This window comes from Augochlora pura, chromosome 3 (assembly GCF_028453695.1).
Source record: "Augochlora pura isolate Apur16 chromosome 3, APUR_v2.2.1, whole genome shotgun sequence".
Taxonomy (NCBI): Eukaryota; Metazoa; Arthropoda; class Insecta; order Hymenoptera; family Halictidae; genus Augochlora; species Augochlora pura.
In genome coordinates, this window is record NC_135774.1 from 5,886,431 (window position 1) to 5,910,454 (window position 24,024).

At 35.5% G+C, this 24,024-nt stretch overlaps 1 protein-coding gene across 1 annotated transcript in view; it reads left to right on the forward strand.

Annotated features, from left to right (window-relative positions):
* Positions 1–21,687, forward strand: part of LOC144479045 (glutamate receptor ionotropic, kainate 2) — a 68,224-nt gene extending 46,537 nt beyond the window's left edge. The window contains exons 5-16 of the mRNA XM_078197525.1: positions 3,559–3,858; positions 5,370–5,468; positions 8,528–8,701; positions 10,060–10,278; positions 10,925–11,140; positions 11,745–11,829; positions 11,922–12,060; positions 12,971–13,108; positions 16,647–16,845; positions 17,338–17,566; positions 18,338–18,603; positions 20,720–21,687. Coding sequence (XP_078053651.1) covers positions 3,559–3,858; positions 5,370–5,468; positions 8,528–8,701; positions 10,060–10,278; positions 10,925–11,140; positions 11,745–11,829; positions 11,922–12,060; positions 12,971–13,108; positions 16,647–16,845; positions 17,338–17,566; positions 18,338–18,603; positions 20,720–20,956 — 2,301 coding nt within the window. The 3' untranslated portion in view covers positions 20,957–21,687. The remainder of the gene's footprint in view (positions 1–3,558; positions 3,859–5,369; positions 5,469–8,527; positions 8,702–10,059; positions 10,279–10,924; positions 11,141–11,744; positions 11,830–11,921; positions 12,061–12,970; positions 13,109–16,646; positions 16,846–17,337; positions 17,567–18,337; positions 18,604–20,719) is intronic.
* Positions 21,688–24,024: the final 2,337 nt, after the last annotated feature.

Consider the following 24,024-nt stretch of genomic DNA (forward strand, 5'->3'; position numbering starts at 1 on the left):
GGGGGAGAGAGTTGTAAGATAGCTAGCATCCTCTAACCCTTGCTTTGCAGATAGTATGGCAATAGTGTGGAATTGTGATGCTGATTTTGGTAATGGTATTTTGAGAAAATGTTTTGTGGGATTTTATAGGTTATTAGGTCACTCTTTATTAATAAATACATGTATATATATATATTTGTTAATATATCATTATATATTATTTTTATTGCAATCAAATGGAATTTAGTGTAGGCTACGGTATAATGTGGATTGGGTAGTATACATAGTAGCAGAGATAGCATGTCTGTGATGTATTTATGGACGTCTTAACGACGTCCAAAATGTTCTCTTTACGTCTGAAATAATAGTCTTTAAAACATCTCATAGACGGATGTCTCATGAACATTTTATGGACGTCTTTAAGATGATTTTGGGATTCTAGATGTCTTAAATGTACTATGAATGTCCAAGATATATCCTAGAAACATCATGTAGTCTTTAAGACGTCTATAATAAGACATCTTAAGAATATTCAATATTAGATGACCTTTTAACGTCTGTAGTAAGAGGTGTTATGTCCTACGAACATCGTAGGAACCTCCTAGAATCCTCTTGAAAACGTTCCGTATTACAATTCAAAACATTCTTTACACGTCTACAAGATGTTTTAAGGACATCCCGAATGAATCGTGTTGTCGAATCCGTTGTATTTATAACAAGCTATTTCGCCGTGCTAAAAATCTGCGAAGGAAATGTTACGCGTATATCTTGGCGCGGCACGGACGAAAACATATTCCGAGGGAGGATTCGAGGATGCGGACACGACGTGCAGGAATAGGAAAGAAGCTGAGAGGGTATCGAAGTGTATTTATATCGCACGATACAGGAATTCCTTTATAAAACTACGATGCGTCCCAAGGATCAGAAACTCGCAAATACGGATTTCGAAGACAAGACCGTAAGCAGATGCTGAATCATCCGAAATATGAAAGACGCTATTGTTACCACCACCACTACTATTTCATATATTATGGAATTTCTTGGAAAAGATAGGATTCGTTTTCATATCAACAAAGTATCGTTAAAATCCAATGGCTTTGCGATTTTATATTATATATAACCCAGATTAAATGATTTATTTTGATAATGCTTTCCATCGTCCTAAAGACGTCCATTTTACGTACATTTGAACGCCATACGCTCTAAACAGGAGATCTTTAAGACGTCTTATTTCGGGTTTTAAAAGGACGTCGTTAAGGCGCTAAGAGACGTCCAAATAGGGACGTCATTAAGAAGTTGGAAACACGTCCAATTAGCGACGTTATTAAGAAGTAGGAAAAACGTATAATTGTGGATGTTTTAAGTCGTTGACAAGACGTCCAATTTGCGACGTTTTTAAGACATTCAAAAGATGCAAAATTAGGGATGTCGCATCCTGAAGCAGACATCTTAATGATGTCTTAAAGTTGCCTAAGAGACGTCTCGATTTTTTAGAATATTCGTGATGTCGAACATCGACGATTAATTAAGCAAATAAAAAGAAATTAATTAACCGACCGAGTGGCCGATATTTTTCCGACAAAAACCGAAATTCCACCGTCGTTCGGAAGTCGTTCGCTCAAAGTTTCATCCTTTGATTGCGCTCATTAGCTTCGGTTTGCCGGCTTAATGCACGTGCTGCTCCGAGTCCGCTCGATTCGGCTCGTTTGACGGACGATTTAAAATTCATGGGAAGTCGGTGCCGCGGCTTAACACGGTGCCCCGTGCCGCCCCATGTCGCCAGACTGTCGCTGGCACCTCCGCGCTCGTCACATTTCGCACGAGCTTTGAAATATTACGCGGCGCGTGTCAGACGCGGGAACCCGTCCGCGCGACGCGGACTCGCGTCGAGATTAATCGCGCGGCCTGTTTTTAATATGGACGGGCTTCCATCCGGAGGGACAGCCCGCCATTCTTCCCGCGGACGGTATTTATATTCAGGACGATCGGCGTATTGAAATTCGAGCGGAAATTATACCGCAGCTTCGGCCTCGACGCACGGTATGCATTTTCTGATGCCGGGCTGCCGTTCCGCTGACCCCGGTGATCTGCTCCTTTCAATTCTAACGCCACAGATCTTTCTATTGCTCTCACGGTATTCGTTTTTCATTTCGCTTTCATCTATTTCGGATTTGAAACTGCATTTGAATCATAACCGGATTTGGGGTGAACGTCTTCAAGACGTTTAAGAGATCTTTATCGTTTAACGTCCCTAATTTGTAATACAATATGTTTATAGGACGTTTCTAAAACGTTCGTGGGATATTTGGGATTTTCTAAAGACATCTACAAAACGTTTCGATATCTAACTCGGAGCAGTGTTAGGACGTTTCTAGCACGTTCGGAGAATGTTTCTATGATGTTTGTAGGACATTCGAGACATATCAGAGACATCTACGACGCAACAGAACGTTCCCAAGATGCCCCCAGGCCGTTCATAAGTCTCAAAGACTTCTAAGATATCTAATTAATTACGGGTGTTAAAAGGACATCCGTAGGACATTTGAGGCGTCCTATAAACTGGTTAAACCCTTGCACTATAATAACAAGTCAGAATTCTGATAAAAATTTCATGCGACATCTATTACATATTATTATAATATTATCAATTTTTCTTAAATTGAAAACAAATTTAATTCTCTTGTTCTCAAAGTTTAGAAATTAAAGTAAATAAAAATAACAGGAGAAACAAAAATTTTTTGGTCCTATTAGGGAAAACATTAAGAATAAATAAGTGCTAATCAACGCGACATGAAAGTAGTCGCAGTTCAAGGGGTTAAAGACGTTCCAACGCAGGCGTCTTAAAACCGTCTAGATTTGTAACAAAGGACGTTTTAAAACGTTTCTGCGACGTTTCTAGGACATTCGTAGGACATTCTAGATGTCCTAAAGACGTACTTAAAGACGTCTATGACTTGGTGATTTTTAACAGAGTTACTAGGGCGTTCGTAGGGTATTTGAGACGTTTTTAAGATGTTTATGAGATGTCTTGGTTTGAAATACAATTACTAGGATGTTCGTAGGATATTGGAAACGTCTTGATTTGAAACACAGGACGTTTCTACTTCGTTGGACATTCGTGACATCCCAATGACGTCTCGTACGTCGAAGACCTGACATCTTTAACACTTCTAATTAGTTACAGACGTTAAATGGTCATCTATTTTGGAATATCGTTAAAGACGACAGGATGTTTCTATAAATACGTCTTGTTTTACGTACCTTTGAGACAATAGCGCTAATACATAATTTCTTAAAACTTTTACAATTGCAGCCGCACACAATTATTGCAAAAATCACTCCAACACTATTAAAATCCACAAAGTTATATATGATTTTATAATAAAATGTAACACAACAATTTAATTATTCATTCAATTAATTTCAAAATTATTCATTTTAATTGCTCATGTACATTACACAACACGATGCACGTAATTCGACGAAATAATTTATTTAACGGCATGCAATGAACCGAATCCGGTAACGCGCATAATCGAACAACAATAAATAAATCATGTATAATTACGTACTTGTTAGATGCTGGCTGACGTCGTCGGGTCGATGAAGTGGGGAACGTTCGCAGCGGTTTATCAAAACAACGACGGTCTCTCCCGAATCCGGCAAGCGCTGACACTCAAACGGGGCAAGGACACTGTCATGACCATAAGAAGGATCGGCGACGGGCCAGATTACCGGCCTGTTCTAAAGCAGATTCGAGCGATGTCCATTAGCAACGTGATCGTCGACGTCGAACCGAAGAACATCATGGACGTCCTCTACCAGGCGAAAGAGGTCAAACTGTTGGCTGACTACTGCAACTTCTTCATTACATATTTGGTACGCTCGATTTACCTAAATCAATATTTATTCTCCGAACTATCTTTTTAAAAAGAGGAGGAGGGGTATTATCAATTATTACAACATTCAGTCGGGCCAGTCTTTAACACATTTGTATCATAAACACGTATATGCGCGCATTTTACTAGGCCACTATCGCCATAACTGCGCGCCGCCAATGAAATGTGGTGATCAGAAATAGTTTCAAGATAAAATAACACAAAAAAATAGAAAAAAATGAACGATTGTGTTTTAGATAGCATTGAAACGAAGCTGGGCAGGGAATTCCAAAAATAAGACGCCACAGAAAAAAAAGAATATTTACATCGTGTCCATCATTACCGCGAAGATTTACCGGTCAACATTTTCCAACCCTGAAACGATTTCATCGAAGAAAGTTCGCAAACATTACATAGTTTGTTTATCAAGAAAAAAAAGAAAAGATACATTTTATCAATGTAATAATTACCATGTGGCATTATGCATTGACATTTTTCAAGTTTTATCACGTTGTGCAAAATAATTAGATTCCATTTCTTTTATCATTATTAATCTACAATGAAATCAAAATTCTTTATTTATGGAATATTATTTTTATTTTCAATATTTTCAAATATTTTCATTTGAATAAAATTAAAAAAATTTGGTGGCAAGAACAAATTTTTCACTTTTCCGTGTGATGCAAATGAGTTAAAACATCTTGTACATATCTAAAGGATGTCTTTAATTGCAACGCTGGGCGATTCCAGAACATTTCTAGGACGTTTCTAGGATGTTTTCAGTACATTGGAGATGTCTCAAACACGCTCCAAAAAATGTCGAAAAGTCGATATGTTTGAGACCTCTTAGTACTGACGTTGAAAGATCATCCAATTTAGAACGTCATTAAGATGTTCTAAAGACATCAAACTATAGACATCTTAAAGATAACAGGATATTTCCAGAAAGTTTTCTGGACGTTTCTAGAAAGTTTCTACGACGTTCGTAACACATTGGAGACGTCTCAAAGCCGCCCCGAATGTCGAACATAAGAAGTCTTTTTATAGCTTCAATTACAGATGTCGAAAGGATATCCATCTTATTGTATCTTATACATCTCGTACATCTTGTATCTTTATATCTCGTAATAGACGTCTTCATAATGACAAATGTTTCCATGATGTTTCTATGACGCTCAAAGGACATTGGAGGTTAAGATGTCCAATAATAGACGCCTTGAAAACGACAGGACATACATAGAACGTCCATAAAACGTCTATAGGATGTTTTAATGACTATAATTTCAGACGTAAAGGGAACGTTTTGAACGTCGGTAGAATGTTCTAAAGACGTCCCGTAATATTAATAATTAAAAGTACATGCATTTGAGACGTCCCGAATGTCTTACAAACGGCCTACGAATGTCCTAGAAACGTCCCGTGTCACAAATCAGACGTCGTAGAATGCTATTCGTCACTTCCAACTAAATTAATGATTTATCGAAATAACAGATCTCCCGTTTAATTTCGCAGGACTCCACCAAGCTGCCGTTGTCCGACGTACGGAATCACACGATAGCCAACATCACGGGACTAAGCCTGAGAGAGAACGACGTGAAAGGAATTAATTGGGTAATTAAAGCGAGATTTAATCGGCCGTGTTTGTTTTTTCTGGACTGGATTTGAAACGAATTCAGAGTTAAATATTTATTGGACGATAGAAGACTGGAGATTATTGTCCAGTACTTTTCTGTGTCGTTCCACTTTTCCGAGCAAAATTAATTGCTGCTCTCGCCAACGAATGGTTTTTTCCGAATCGGCGGTCGTCAGTTTTGCTCGTGGAAAATTCGCATTTCCATCAGTTGTATAATAAAAATCAATTTTAATATACTAATATCCCACTATAGACACGACTATAGATCCTTTTATGGCGAAAATTAAAGACTGGTCAAGTATACTAAAAGAGCGAGAAAGGGGCGGAAACGCTTCGTTCTAGGCCCTCCAGAGGGCTTGACAGCAAGACTATCTAGCGGACCCTGCATTGGACACAGGGACAAGGGTAGGACGAACTTAGGCTGTATACATATACAGAGTGACCCAAAAATGTCACGCAATTGGGAAATGGGGGTTCCTGAGGCCATTTCAAGTAACCTTTTCCTTTGTCGAAATACAAACCGCGGCTTTGTTAACGGGTTATTAATGGAAAAAGATAGTTGCGCACGGACGATTTTTCGTGCTGCTGGGCAGGTGAGCCAGCCGGCTGAAGCCCATCTCGCTGTCAGAAGAGAGGGCCGCGTATAGGCTATGAGCCGCGTTCGAGCATCGAACAAGAATTTCATGAATTTCTTATTAATTTCAAAAATTTCACAAATATTATTAATGAAAAACTTACGAGTTCAGTTGTAAATGTTGTAATCCACGTATGTGAAACGGCACAGATTACACTAACGTTTACTTTCACTGCACTATTATTCCACACTGATCACATATTATTCAACAACTGACACATGTTCGAAGTTTCCAGCGCTGTTTTGTGTGGTCCTGAAAAGCGCCGATTAAATTCCAATTCGGTGCTCGAAATGTCCACCGTCCACATCGAGACACCATGTGCGTGCATTGCTTAAGAACGCGTTAGCTACTATTGACGGAATCGTAAATCGCGCCATGACGTACAAATTTGTACGTCCTGGCGTCATTTACGATTCTCGCAATAGTAGCTAACGCGTTCATAAGCAATGCACGCACATGGTGTCTCGATGTGGACGGTGGACATTTCGAGCACCGAATTGGAATTTAATCGGCGCTTTTCAGGACCACACAAAACAGCGCTGGAAACTTCGAACATGTGTCAGTTGTTGAATAATATGTGATCAGTGTGGAATAATAGTGCAGTGAAAGTAAACGTTAGTGTAATCTGTGCCGTTTCACATACGTGGATTACAACATTTACAACTGAACTGTAAGTTTTTCATTAATAATATTTGTGAAATTTTTGAAATTAATAAGAAATTCATGAAATTCTTGTTCTTCGGGGAAAGAAGATTCCCCGCGTAAACAATGGAAAGGTTATTAATTGGGCTTTTAATCAAATAGAAAATATTAGCCCACTGGCCAATAAGCCCCACCCACTGGGACAGAAGTCCCGGCCACGTCCATATAACAAATTAATTATTTATGAAACATATACATTCAGATTCTTCAGATTTCAATTATAATCTTGACATAATCTTTTTTTTAAATAACATAGCTTTGATATAGCCTTAGCAAATAATAAACGATACAGCCATGATGTAACCAAGCGTAGGTACAGTAACCAAAACCGTAACATCCCAAGCCCGACTTTCGACTTGTTCACTCCACCGCGTGTTCTTTCTCCCGACGACGACGTCGTCGACGATGTTCCCGGCTCGATGTGTTTTAATCATGACCTTTTTGCCGTGTGCATAATAAAGCCGTTTAGGGCGTCAGCAGCAAAAGAATAGTCTAAACGCGGGCCGCTTCAGCCGTTCGGGTAATTTCTTCATTAACTCCACGCCGCGCCGAGTCCCGGGGATGCTGCAAGTAAAACTACCCCTCCCTCCCTTCCTCTCTCTCTCTCTCTCTCTCTCTCTCTCTCTCTCTGTCCCCTCCCGACGGAAATCCACCCGCGACACAGTACTTATGAGCAGCTGACGGGCTGCCTTAATTTTCGTTTCATTAGGCTCCGCCGATTCCCTTTGTATCGCCGACACACGCGCAGACTCGCCCCACAGCCACCCCCGACACCCACCCTCACCCCTATCAGCGAACGCGAGCCCGGAGTAAAACAATTAAGCCTGTTGTTTTATAATTTTGCGAGATTGGACCGGCTTAATGTTTCATTTCTCGGTACTGCGTTACTCGCCCAGGGAAAGGGTTGATTTCAGAGGGTTGTACGGTCTTGTTCCGTGTTACGCGTTACCGTTGCGTTGTACCGTGATTTCATCCGCGTGTTGCGAGCCATTGTTCGAGGATACGAGAGCGTTTCCCATGATTGCAATTAGCTAAAAATTAGACCGTTGTGGGGTAAGGTTTTTCTTCAGTTGGGAAATGTAGTGATTAATTAAGTGAAATAATTGTAATTGTTATTATTGTTGTTAAATTAATGTTACCATATTATTAGATTAATATTATTATATATTATTTATAATATTCTTATTAATATTTTAGTCTATGAATATGACTATATTCAAATTTATTTTCATATTATTACTTGATTAATAGAAATTGGTGTTATTAGATTATTATTATTGTATTAACGTTACTGCATTATCAGATTAATATTACTATATATTGTTACATTAATATTTACTTTTATTTTTATTAGTCGATTAATATTTCTATATTATTAGATTGATATTAATTTGATATCTAGTTTAATTTAATCTCTTTTAATGCAACTTGCTTATTTTTAATTGAATTTTATTTTTAGCATTAATTTACCCATTTTCAATGAGAGGAAACAATAATATAAATATGAATATGAGTATGGATCTGAACGTGAATATGAATGTGAAATAATAAGTGAAATGAATGCGTAAATGTAAATATGAATGTGTATGTGAATATAAATATGAATATGAATATAAGTATACAATATAATGTTAATGGAACATATATGTAAATGTAATATCATTCTGCATTATAAATTGGTAAAATTTGATTTGTCACAGATGGAATCAGCTGTAATCTACGATGCTGTATTCCTGTTCTACAACGCATTGGAAACTTTGAACGCGAGAAACAAGGACTGCGAGGAGCCTGTCACTATTGACCCAGTCTCGCTCTCTTGCGACGGTACAGAGAAGTACAACGCAGGTCCCAACATTACCAGCCTCATGCGCGAGGTAAATCCTCATTGACTTTTCCTAGAACTTGGAAGAGGTGAGCTTAACAACCCCCCCCCCCCCCCTCTCTCGCCTTCCCTCTCCCTCTTCCACTCTCATTGCCACTCTCTATCCCTTTCTCTCTCTCTCTCTGTGTGTGTGTGAACTGCGTCGTAACAAAAGTTATGGTTTGAAATACTTGAAATTGTTTTACTGTTTTTTAAGATTATTTGTTTTATATGGAAGTTGCGTTGTGAATCAATATATAATTGTCTGGGAGAAATTACAATTGTATATATATATATATAGAGAGAGAAAGAATACTTTTCTAGAATATACATATACATATATATTGGGTTGTCCGGAAAGTTCGTGCCGATTTTTTAGGAAAATTAAAACGCAGCTCATTTAAATATGAGTATACATTTATTAAATTATATAGGTACCATTCTGTTCCACAACATTTCCCCATCTCTCATGCAGTTTGAGAATTCCGTCCTTCCAGAACCTCTCAGGTTTTTGGGCAAAAAATTTGTCTAAATGGGTTTTTATCTCAACCAAAGAGTTGAAATTTTGTCCATTAAGGGAATTTTGTAATGATTGAAAAAGGTGGAAATCCGAAAGCGCAAGGTCTGGCGAATACAGTGGATGGGGTAAAACATCCCAACCTAACTCCAACAATTTTTGCCGAGTTCTCAAAAACACATGAGATCGCGCATTATCCCGATGAAATACGACGTCCTTCCGATTCGCAATTTCTGGACGTTTTTGTTCAATTGATGTCTTCAATTTATCTAATTGAGAGCAATACTTTGCCGAATCTATTGTTTCATTATTTGGTAAAAGCTTATTCTCGATTTCTGTTCTAATCATATATTCGTCTGTGGTGGACGGTCTCCCTCTCTCCTTCTTGATCTTCATGGTCGAAATTTCCAGCTTTAAACCGAGCAAACCACTTCCGCACAATTCTTTCGGCTACAGCATCATCGCCATAAACAGCGCATATCTTATTTGCCACTTGTGTGACATTTTTGCCCTTTCGGAAAAAGAAAAGCATTAAATGCCTATAATGCACTTTATTTGCCACCATATTCTAAGGCGTACAAAACTGATAAAAATTAACGAATCGTAACCAAACTTTTTTCAAATATGGCTGAAGTTATCTCTTTTAGAATATGTACACATGTCATTAGTTTTCAATAATTGTCATATATTCAGTCAGGCCTCTCACGCTACCTACTGAAAATCGGCACGTACTTTCCGGATAACCCAGAAAAGTTTTCTATGTATTCCATATATTTTATAAAACATTCTTAAACAATTCGCAAAGTCCATTTCCCAAAATCGTTCAGGAAAATAATCGGTCACAATTGGTACAGTTATCAAAGCAGGGTAAAATGACTGGAACCATGGCGTTTGACGACAATGGCCACCGACAAGAGTTTAACGTTCGCATAATGGATGTGAGAGAGGAAGAAAGCGTCCAAATTGGATATTGGGATCTAACAGGCCTTCATACGGTCGACAGCGAAGAGGAACGCGATAACTACTTGTATAAATCAATTGAACAAAAGAAGTTCATCGTCTCTACCAAAGAGGTATGTTTCTCACCGCTGAAAACGATTTATTTTATATTAGTTAAGTATATGTTAAGTTCATTATTCCATATACACAGAATGAGTATATTATGAATATTGTAATTATATAAAATTTTCCACGACATTTATTTTAAACAGTAAAATAGCGATCTGCCGATAATTTTACAATGTTTTGCAAATTATTGTAGATTATTATAAATCATATTTATATATATACATGTATAATACATGTATAATATACATATATTTCACTATGTAGTAGCATATTTCCTTCATTTCCCGGAGTATGTATAATTTTAAAACACCCTGTATATATTACGCTAAAATACTATACTATATATGATATACTATATATTACTATTAAATTACTACAATAATTTACATTGTAAATTATTACAAATGATTATTACTATTATGTAGAAATTATTATAAATTATTATTCTATTAGTATACTATCTATATTATACTATAGAATATCATATTATATAACTATATTTTACATTGTTGTAAATTATTGTAAATGATTGTTATGGTTACGTAGAAGTTATTATAAATTATTATTACATAATTATGAATAACTTATAGATTATTATAAATGACTATACGTGTCATACGTACCCTGAAATAATAACTAAAAATTCATCAGGGTGCGCCATACGTGATACAAGTAACAGACAGCGCGACTCGAGGGATTCTAATCGATCAAACCCGTTACGAGGGATTCTGCATAGATCTGATCGAGGAGATCTCCAAGCTGTTGAATTTTAAATACGAATTCGAAATGGTGCCCGACGGGAAGTACGGTACATACGATAAGGAAACGAAGCAGTGGAACGGTCTTATCAGACGTCTGCTGGATCGCGTACGTAACAGATACAAAGAGACAAACGAATGAAATTAACCTCACAACATTTACACTGGTGAATGAATCGGGCTTTCATTGACTTTTGATCTTACCGCTCTAATTTCTAATTGCATGGTATATTTTTGTTAATTACTGTGTACAAGAATATATTTTATGATGAATATAACATATTTAATATCATATATATTATATGTCGAGGTAAAATAATATATATTTATCGAATATCGAATATTGAGTGTTCAATGTTGAATATTTAAGACTGAAGCTTAATTGTTAAAGATTGAATATTTAATATTGTATATTGAATATTGAATATTAGAATTTTAATACTGAATATTGAATATCCAATAACGAATATTGAGTGTTGAATACTCAATATGAAATATTAATATTAAATGTTGAGTATTGAAGATTGAAGACTGATTGGATATTGAATATTGAGGGTTGAATAATTAAGGTTGGGTATTGAATATTTTTCCTCTAATACATAACTTTTAATAGAGAACCGCCATCAAAACAATATCAATAAGAAATCATGTCGATATTTAAATCCCTCGCCAGATCACGATGCATTTTAATGGAATCCACATGTCGGTTTCAGGACGCTGACCTCGCGATCTGCGATCTGACGATCACCTACGAGCGCGAGAGTGCGGTCGATTTCACGATGCCATTCATGAACCTAGGTACGCGCTGGCTACCGTTCGTTGATCTGCCCAATTTTTTCCGGCTTGTTGCACCTTAAACGTTGCTATATGACCCGTTCTGCCCTCGCCAGGTATCAGCATTCTATTCGGGAAGCCAGAGCAGAAGGAGCCCGACCTCTTCTCATTTTTGTCGCCGTTGTCCACCGATGTATGGATTTATATGGCCACTGCTTTCTTAGCGGTTTCGGTGATGCTGTTCGTCCAGGCTAGGTAAGAATAAAATTAATAAGCGAGTGGTAGACAAACTATTGTTATTAATTGTCTGAGGTGGCTATTTACGGACGGGTTGAACCCGTGTGTTGTAATAATTAATGGAAATAATGGGGTTGTATGATATAGTACCGTAATTGTGATATAATGCGATTTTGATATAATTTGATGTAATTTAATTGAATAGAATTTAATGGATATTAATGGAATATTATTTAATGTGATTTAGTTTAATATTGTTTAATTTAATGTAATTTCATTTAATACAATTTAATAGCATACAATTTAATATGATTTAATTTAATATAATCTCATTTAATATAATTTAATACAATTATTTAACGGAACATAATTTAATACAATTTCTTTTAATATAATTTGATACAATTTCTTTTAATACAATTTTATTTTATATATTTTGATATAATTTAATCAAAGAACAGTTAAAATTGAAGAGAACTCGAGAATATCAATGTATTAGTTTTTTAATCTATTTAACAAAAATTAGAATAATGTAAGAATATTTCAGACTTCACCATTTGCTTCTTGTTTATTAAAATTGAATTGACGAGGTAAATTTTCAATTTGTATAAAGATTCGTAGTCGACTTATAATTTTTCCATGACTATTGTCAAGATTATATTTCCATTATATATTTTTCATATTTATATCATATATTTCTAATTATTATCTTGACATAAGCATGACTGTATTTTTAATATTTATATTATGTATATTTTTATTACAACCTTGACAATATTTTCAATACAATACAATAAAATATAAGGAAATATAATAAAATATATTACAACACAGTACAATATATTGAAACAACAATCTACAAGCGGCGTCATGTCGCTACTGCCGTTGAAATTTCATTATACCACGGACATCGCCCGTTTACTTGCAGAATGGCTCCAGGCGAATGGGACAATCCGCATCCGTGCAATCCCGATCCGGAGGAATTGGAAAACAGTTTCAACTTAAGTAACTCGATGTGGCTGATATGCGGCTCCGTGATGCAACAGGGATCCGATATACTTCCGAAGTAAGTTTTCACCGAATTTAATAGGGCACCTATGTCACCGCATCCCGCCTTACGGCCGTGCAAAGCCCCGTGATAATTGAGGCCCCGTAACCACAGCGCAGAATCGCCTGTGGAATCGCAACCTTTCCAACCCTTGTTTCGACCACTTTCTCTCAACTATGTCCTCGTTGCTATATAACAATTAACCGAAAAACAATCTACTTGCTTTTCGTACATCAGTTCAAAACTCAGGGTTTTTATTTCGTTCAAACTGTGATATATTAACGTAATATGCTAATATTGATATTGTGTATATTTGTATTAATATTTTATACATTAATATTGTGTATATTTGTATTAATTTTTTATAGATTAATATTGATATTGCGTATATATGTATTAATAGTGTATGTATATATTTCAGTATCGTATGTATTTATGTTAATGTTGTGTATATTTATATTAAAATTCTATATAGTTACATTAATATTCTATATATCTATATTGACATTTTATATATTTACATTAATACTGGCTATGTTAACACTATGCCGTCTGGCGACACCACAATGGTATAACGACGTGATGTTCTATTGTTGTTTTGTTTAAGTAAGAATAAGTTATAGAAGTCAGCCAGCTTTTGTGTTTATAAGTACTTGTGCCCTTTCATCATGGCAGACGAAACAGAAGATACGATTCTCCATGATCAGTAAATTGGAAAATTTGATAAATACGACGAATTGGATGATTACGATGGAATAACGAATTACACAATAAAAAGACCTGAAAGTGGAATGGACTATAATAAATACATGAAAGGAGTGGATCGAGCACACCAATTTCTGAGTTAGTATCCTATATACAAAAAAAACTATAAAATGGTCTAAAGTTGACAATCTCTAATCTCCCGATAACCTTAAGAACGGCGGCAAAGTGTTAATATTAATATCGCATATATTTATAGTAACATTGTATATATTATTTTCATATATTCATAAAAATGTCGCACAAATATCTCGATCCGATGCACTGTGCGATGACATCGTCGGCGACGATGATCTAAAGGAGCAGTAGGCGGCGGACGACAAACAGCTTCCCCCAGCCGCTTGTTTATGTTACCCGTGGCGCGGCTTATATTGCCGCGATTTGCATGCGTGTAATATTTGGATACCTTCCGCGCTCTATTCGACGTCACGCCATGTGGAATTGGTATCATTGTTAATTTCCTGGGAACCGCTCGCTGATCATTCCGAGGCAGACAGCCTGTCTCCTACACACGGCCGCCATGCCTCGCGCGCGGATTAAAGTGCCGACAGGGTAATTACGCCGACACTCTGGCGACTTCCTAAGATTTTCAGGACGTATACTCGCGGTTGGAGGTCTTTTGTACCGGGTTGCCATCAGCAGGCTCCAGCTCTCGGGATTAAATTGTCTGAAATATGCAACAGAATTGTTTTTCGCCCGGTAAATGGCGGATTTAAACCGTTGCGTGGCGCAATGTAAATGCCAATGCAAATTATGAAAATATCTCTGTGAGGTTTTTGTTTTAGGTTGAATTTTAAATTGAATTTATTATGAACGTTACTTGTATTCAGTTGTAAATTTTGAAGATATTATATCTATATAATTAGCAGTGGACGTGTTTAAGACGATGATTTTATATTATTTTTAAGAGTGAATTTGTTTTATATCTATTTAAGACGTCTTAAAAAGGTCCATGACTTCTATAATCAGATGTTAAAACGACATTTAATTTAGGACATTTTAAAGATGTCTATCAGTTATCTCAGACGTCTGAAGGACATCTTAAAGATGTTAATTTTAGGAGTAAACATCTTTCAGATGTCTTAACGACGTCTTAAATTGAACATCCTCTTAGTGACTGATATAAGACATTTCAAAGACGTCCATTAAAACGAATTCTAATTTAGGACGCCTTAACCTCTTTAAAGTTAATGTCACGTATACATGCGTACATTTAATTTTCTTAAAATTATGATTATTCTAAGTGTAAACAAAATGACAATCAGTTGAAAAACTATTCGCTTTAGAATACCTCAACAATACCAAAAAAATCTCATCGAATGAAATGAAATGTATAATAAATAAAAAAGATACAATTAAATAAATTGTTCCCTAGTATTAGAATTCATCCCTGAAGAGGTTAAAGACGTCCGTAAAACGTATTTCAGACGATCTTAGATTTCCAGTTATAATGGCTCCGAACGGAAAATCGTTTCAACTAATTATATCAACTGGTGCGTACAACTCGTTGATATCTTACTAGCTTAATTATTTAATTCAATGCCCGTTAAAATCTTCAATCTAAAATTGACAATATTAAAATTAAAAATATGACATGGATTCAATGCTGGTGTTACCATCGCGCGATTATTAATAAAAATTCATTCGACGTCTATAGAGTCGGCATCACTGTTAAACAATATCGATGTATCTGGATTATTTTAACGAGTGAATTTTTGCACGCGAATTCGCGCGCGCATCGAGTAATTTATCAGGAGCCGCGAGCGCAGAATCCGGCAGAAACGCATCGCCGCTGGAAGCACGCATCGCGTTTTCCTAATTAAGCAGAAGCTAAAGGGCCGCGTATGCAAATGACGGCTGTTTGCCGAGTACAGTTACACACATAAGCGCGCACGCGCGCACACACACACGAATTACGCGCATGCACACCTCCCTCCTCTATATTTCTGTGCACGATAGGGAAAAAGCGGCAGAGAATTCGAAACAAAGGGTATTTTTTAACGGCGACGAGGTACGGTTAACAAATGGATCGTGGTTAATCTACGAATCGGAAAGCTGTTTCTAAAAACTGCAGGCTTTTAGTTGTTAAATTATTGTTTAAGTAGTCTTTTGGAACCTCTAATGGATTCCTATTAAAGTATAAAAAGTATTCTAAAAAGTATATACATATACTGATATTAATATTGTCTATTTTTTTATTAATAGTGTATATATTTATTTTAATATTCTATATGTTTATTGTAAAATATATTAATACCCTACAGATTTATATTAACATTGTATTTATTGCTATTAGTATTCTATATATGTATATTTGTGTTAATATTATATATAGTTATGTAAATACTGTGTATAATTACATTAATATCGCATATATTCGTATTAACATGGTTCGGCCTTGAGTGTCGGCCCGCCTCGTGACCAATGGGCCCGCCTCCTAGCCCATAGACACCGCCCCTAGACAATAAGTCCCGTCCTCTGGAGAGTAGGATCCAACCTTGGCCATTAGGCCCCGGTCACTAAGCAGTAGGTCGCGTTTTCTGGCCAATACCCCCCCCCCCTCCCCCCGAGCCCCGTATATAGACGCCGCCTCCTGACTAATAGGCCCCTCTCCCTAGCCAATAGACCAATTTATATTATGTATTTATATTATTTATGTTATATGTATATGTGTGTGTATATATATTGTATCGTTATTAAGTGTAGTATAGTAAAGTAAATTATACTGAAATACCAGTGGAACGTTCCAAAGAGATAATACAATTAATACAGATAAAATTTTCTGTTTTTAAAGAGCACCGTCGATTCGTATGGTGGCTGGAATGTGGTGGTTTTTCACTTTGATCATGGTGTCATCGTACACTGCGAACTTAGCTGCATTCCTCACGGCAGTCAAAATGGAAACTCCTATAAAAGGTGTGGAAGATCTAGCGAAGCAAACGAAGATAAAGTACGGCTCTATCGACGGTGGATCCACGTCTGCTTTCTTCAGGGTATGGCTATGCGTTTCATCAATTAATTATTTGTAATATAAAAAATTAATATAAAAGCAGAAATAAACATGGTAATGAAAATAAGTAATTGTGTAAACATAAATAATTATATAAAAATGGATATAAGACTAGAAATAAAGATGAATATAAAAGTGGAAATAGAAAAGAAAAGAAAAATAAATAATTATGTAAAGATAAATGTAAAACTAGAAATAAAAATAAAAACAAATACACAGCTCAAATATAGATAAATGATAACTGAAATAAACGGTGCTAAAATAAACGTCACCATGGACTGTTGGATAAATATAAAGCTAAAATATAAATAAATGATACATGAAATAAATGATGCTTAAATAAATGTCACCATAGAGTATTCATTTCGTTCGACAACCTAATACTCGATATTCATAATTCAAACGTAAGCAAAGTAACGAAGCATTCAATAAACAATTCGACAGGCTCGTTATAAACAACCCGTTTTCAATGCAGGACTCGAATTACTCGACGTACCAACGTATGTACGCGGCAATGATGGAGGCAAGGCCGAGTGTTTTCACAAAGTCGAACGAGGAAGGCGTCGAGCGAGTGCAGAAGAAACGCGATTATGCGTTCCTTATGGAGTCCACCACCATAGAGTACAAAATGGAGCGTATCTGCGACCTGGACAAGGTCGGGGGATTGATCGATAACAAAGGATACGGTATCGCATTGCCACGAAGTAAGATCGAAGAATTTTTCACATTAATTGTCGGATTCGATTTTCACTTCTTTGCACTCGAGACTGTTTTAATTTATTGATTTATTGATTATTCATATTTATTATTTACTTTTTTTCCAACGTACGGTATTCTGATTTTCTACTCGCACAGGTCTCAAATTTTAACAATATTAATAGGTTCACTGTAAATTGTAGATGTATATACATGAGGAAAGTGCATGTGAAATTTAAAATTGAAATTCAAATTTTAAATTAAAATTATAATTAAAATTGAAGTTGAAACTTAAATTGAAGTTAAAGTTGAAGTTGGAATTGAAGTCAGATTAAAATTGAAATTGAAATTGAAATTAAAATCGATATTCAAAGGATGTCCGAAATATAACTTTCAGACATCTTTTCAAATATCTTCAAATATCTGTGTTACAACGTCAACATCCGAAAGAAAACGTCTTAAAGACGTCCATTATTTGAGGACGCAAGACGTTCAGACCAAAAACAGACGTTTTTAAGACTTTTCTAGTGCTTAGTCGCTAATTGCAATATGTAACATACAATTTTAATTATTTTTAACAAACACTTTTGCTTTTGAACTTGTCATGTTATTGTGATATAATTATATGACATACATATCAATGATTATTACATGATTAATACATAATTACCATGCCATTATGTCATAATTTTCACCAGTCTCGCTACCACCCGCGAATATAATTATTTTCAAAGAAACTATAAAAATTAAAAATTAACGAATGAAATATTATTTTCCAGATTCTCCTTACAGGACGCCAATAAGTGGCGCCATATTAGTGCTGCAAGAGAAGGGAGTTCTCCAGGATTTGAAAACGAAGTGGTGGGTGAAGAATGGGGGTGGTAAGTGCGCGTCAAGCGACGCCGAGACCACAAATTCGAGCGAATTAGGGTTGGCCAATGTCGGCGGTGTTTTCTTGGTATTATTATTCGGTTGCTCTGGCTCGTTCGTCCTCGCCGTTTTCGAATTCCTTTGGAACGTGCGAAAGGTCGCCGTGGAAGAAAAGGTGAGTCGCCGATTTCTTTATCTCCCGTTGCGATCCTCCACAATCGAATGATCAATTTTCGATCGACTATCAGTCACTGATAGATCGAGCAATCAATCAATATTTTATTAACAAAGACTATTTCTTAGTATTATTCTAATTCAATTTTTTATTGTTATACTATCTTTCAACTACTCAAACGTTTATTATAACTACTCATTTATAGCATAATATTTTATTATTAAAATAAAAACATTTCGAAGCTTTATACAATTAATAAAGAGACGATCGGGGTAGTTAAAATTGTCCATAATGTTTTTTTAATGATTATTATGTCATTTATATTCATTCAGTGATTGAACCCCTAAAGGGGATCGTAATAGAATAGATTAGATTTCGTTCTTTGGAGGTTTCTAAAATTATGAAAAAAATATGAATTATTCAGGACATCAAAGCGCATATTATAGAATCTTTTCAAATTTCTCGATCGTAAAGTTTAGCAATACTTCTTCAAGACAGTTCTTGTTTCGGGAAAATTTAATACAGAAAATTGAGTACTGTGTTAAGAAAAAAATTAGTTCCCCCTTGTTTTCTATAATATATGTTTAGCAAATGTGACGATCGTTTCCGCGCATTTTTCTTTTAATATCGACTGTGTTATGTTTGTGCTAAATATGAACATTTAGAGAGGGAAGTTTCTTTTAGCAAAAACAAGCGTCCGAAGGTTTTTCACTGTGTTGAACAGAGTGGTTCAGGGAATAGTTACAAGTCATGGTTCCTTTCTCCGTGAAATTAAAAACACGTGAAACATGAAAGGTGAATAGTTTCAAGAGCACTGGGTTCGTAGAACATTTACGCTAGCACAGCGATGCGTGTGCACACGTTTAACAAATGCTTTGTTCTTTTCGGAACGGAAAATTTTTTATTTAAATATATATTATTTACATATACATTTTTTATTTATATTCTTTTGTAATATTTATTACTACTATATTTTAATATTTATTATATATCTATTTTAATATATTTTAATATATCGTATATATATTATAATATTGTCAAAAGACGATGTCAAAACTCAATATTCAACAGTCAATATTCTCTATTCAAGGTTATATCCAGTATTCAATATTCAGTGTTCAGTACTCTATACTCGATACTCATTATTCAACATTCAGTATTCAATGTTCAATGCTTAATGCTCAGTACTCGATACTCGATACTCAGTTTTCAATAATCAACACTTGATATTCAACACTCAGTACTAGACGTCAGGCATACGACATTGGAGACGTACATATATTTAAAACATCTTGAATATCCTACCAACGTCCTAGAAACATCCTCTGTTAAAAATCAATACGTCTCGAATGTGCTACGAACGTCCTAGAAACGTCTTATGTTACAAATTAATACGTCCTTAAAACGTCTTATAGCCTGCCAACGTTCTAGAAACTGTGATGCAAATCGAGACATCTTTCGGACGTCTTTAAGACGTCACGAATATCCTATAAACGTCCTAGAAACGGCGTAGAAACGTTCTATGTTACAAATCAAGATGGCTTCAAGACGTCTGCTTTGGGATATCTTTAAACAAACTTTAAGACGTCTCAAATGTTCTACAAACGTCCTAGTAACTCTGTTACAAATCACCGACATCTTATAGACGTCTTTAAGATATTTCGAATGTCTTACGAACGTCCTAGAAACGTCCTCTGTTATAAATAATTGCATCTCGAATGTTCTACGAATGTCCTAAAACGTCTTGTGTTAGAAATAAAAACGATCCAGATTGTACGTCCTCTTTATGTCTGAAACGAGACGTCTTAAAAAAATCCATTTTAGTGCGTAACACATTCAGACCTAAAATGAACGGAAAATGGACATCTCCAAGACATTGTGCTTATCATTGCTAACATGTCGCTTTCCGAAATTTTATCAAGTGGGTTTTATGCATTCTACTCCGGTAGACGCGACACTAGAAAGGTTAATAATAAATGCAATAAATCGGTCGCGGAATATTCCGCGTTCGGTGTTAAGGGGTAGTCGCCGCGTCGCGGAATATTCCGCTGACGGATGCAGGGGGGTATGCGGTGTACCGCGAGACGAAACCATTTATTTTCCATGTTTCTCGCAGGTTACCCCGTGGGAAGCGCTGATGGCCGAATTGAGATTCGCCGTGAACATTTGGGCGGAGACGAAGCCTGTTAAAATCTCGAAGAGCAGCGGCACGAGCTCGATGGAGGCCGGCATCGGCCGCACAGTATCCACCGCACGATCCATAGTCGGCTCGTTCCTCCGGCTCGACATGCTCGACAAATTCGACAAGGACAACAATACCAACGATCGCAGCAACGAGCGCAAGGTCAATTGAAATTGATGACGGCGCCGAGATGTTGCGTGGAACGAGATTTGACCAGTCCGGCTCGTTTACAGATTGTTCGTTGTCTGATTAGGGCTGTTTATGGATTTATTGCTAGTTGGAGAATAGAGAGTTTCAATTTCAATTTTAAAATTGCAATTTTAATATTGAAAATAAGGAATTCATTTCAGTTTTAATATTGAAAATAAAGAGTTTTAATTTCAGTTTTAATATTGAAGATAAAGAGCTTGAATTTTAATTTTAATATTGAAGATAAAGAATTGATTTCAATTTTAATATTGGAAATAAAGAATCAATTTCAATTTTAATATCGGAAATGAAGAATCAATTTCAATTTTAATATTGAAAATAAAGAATTATTGGAAATGGAAATCTGAAGATTTTTTAAATATTTACTTCGGAAAATCATTACAATAATTGAGTTCGAGAAAAATGAGATTTTGAATGAAGTGATATTTGGATAGGGACGTATGTTGATTAATTAATATTGCTTATTGAATACTTAGTATGGTTCCGAATTATTATTATATTATTACATTAATTAATATGGTATCTCATAATTATTTCATATTACTCACTGAATAATTTATGTTATTTTTATTATTAGATTAGACAGAATTAAATTCTTTTCTATTATTTTTGAAATGATTTATGAATGAATTATTCTATTGCGTTATTGTTTAACATCATTCACTGGATAATTGTTATTATTTTAATAAATGTGTGACATTTTTTTTTTAAACTCTACTGTTACAAAATAATCAATAAACATCAGTATAAATGATTTATGAATGAATTATTGTATCATATAATTACTTCATATTATTCACTTAATAATTGTTATTATTTTAATAAAGAATTTAAAGTTAATAATGTTAAAGCGGTATGGCATTTTCTATTTCTTTTAGAGACGCAACCCTTAAATATTTCACATTCAGTATAAATAATTATACAAATCATAATTGATCGATTGAGTGATTAATGATTGATTAAGTTCTTAAAATGAATAGTTAAAATGTTATAAGAAACGAATATTGTGGTAGTAAATAAATGCTAGAATAATATTTTTACCGTGAAATCAATAGTTAATGAAATAAACATTGAAATCTGTACGAAGGTGCAATAAATATTATTATCAAAATACTTGGCATTTTATTAAAACACCATATTAATGCCTTCATACAAATTATGCGTTGGGACAGTCAACTAAAATGTTATAGAAAACGAAAATATTGTAACAGTAATATATTTAATATTTTTTCGTTATAGCTAATTACTTCAACTTTTCTGTTCTTTGGTTAAATTAGTTTATACATTACAGACATCGTAAAGACATCTTAGAGACGTCTTTAAACCGTCTTAATCACAGCTTAAAGATATCCCATAAGTGACGTCTTAAAAACGATATAAAAAAGGTTTAAATTCTGCTTAACAGACGTTTTCGATAAGGCTTTAAGACGTCTTGAATACGGCTTAAGAAGCATTTCAATACGGCTTTAAAGACACCTTAAATGATGTTTCCAATACGGCTTAAGGGACGTTTTGAATCTGAATGAAAAAACGCCTTGAATATGGCTTAAATTCGATTTTCATACGTAAGAAATAAAAACAATCGTATCAAAGCGTTAAAAAGACGCAAGCATCAGCCAGGTAATTACAGGTGAATTCTTAGGGATTTGTGGTGGAAAATACACGGAAATCGAATATAGCGGCGAGGTGTCCGCAAAGCGGAACACGTGGGACGCTTGGTTAACCCTTTGCACTCGAAGCCATTTCAACTGCGAATCTAAAATTATAGTATGTATTTCCATTTTGTATAACAAAATTAATTCTACGCCTACGAAATCGAGCCTCGCGACTTGTATAACATATATTTTACAACTATCTTTTTGAACGTGAACATTGCCGATGAAAATAATTTTGTAACGTGTTAGAACAATTTTCGTGACGCCGAGCCGAGTGCAAAGGGTTAATTTCCAGCGACGCACGAATCGATGCGACCCTCGAAGCATGAAGTCGTCGCCGCATCGGCCGGCCTACTAGCAGTTTCGTGATAAAGGTGTAAGGACATCAATTAATACTCGGTTTCATTGCGGCCGTAAAAGCGCGTAACACGATTACGGGCAACGTTTACGGCCGCCGAACGAGCTGTTAACTGTGCGGCATTTTTCGCTACGGAACGCTCATAATCGCGACCGTTTCGTGGAGCCAAATATTTCCCGGTACTTTTTCGGCTTTTTCTACGGCCCGGTTTCGCCGGTTTTTTACGGTCACGTGGGGTACTCTTTTATGGAACGAAACGGTCCGAGGTTGACGCGCGTCGCTTCGACGCTCTGTACATATAAGTATATATGTACATATATATTTATTGAGAGCAAAGTGTCACGTGTTGCACTTGCTAAAAACGCGAACAGGTAGTGAAGGTTTTTTTTGTTGAAAAGAACGGAAACGTTTCGTCTTTAATGGAGAAGAATTTTTTAAGGGACTGTGGCAGTCATTGAAATTATTGTAAATACACTATTTATTGTGGAGAATAAATGTTGGGACTATTGGGGATAGCCTAATTATTGTGAATATTGTTATTATTGTGAATATTTTGATTATTGTAAATATTCTAATTATTGTGAATACTCTAATTATTGTGAATATTGTAATGATTGTGAATATGCTGTAATTATTGTAATTATTATATATGCGGGATGTTCGTTTAACACGTTGACGACGGCTTGACCCACCGGTGTCAGACCCGTGGGCTGCGTACATTTATTTATTTTGCTTGTATTTCACAAAATAGATACTACAAAATAGGTTTATGTTATTTTATCTGAACATTATAAACAGATATTCAGTAGTAAAAACATAGAAATTCAATATTATAAACTTAACATAATTATTTAATTCTCATCAATTTCGGGCGCCGACTCACAGAGAAAATCGTAACTATCGGAACCAGCGTCAACGTGTTAATCAAATAAAAGTTGCATTTTGGAATTTAATTAATCTCGAGTGAAAAGGGATGATCTGCGCAATATTTCATACTTAATATATAATGATGTTAT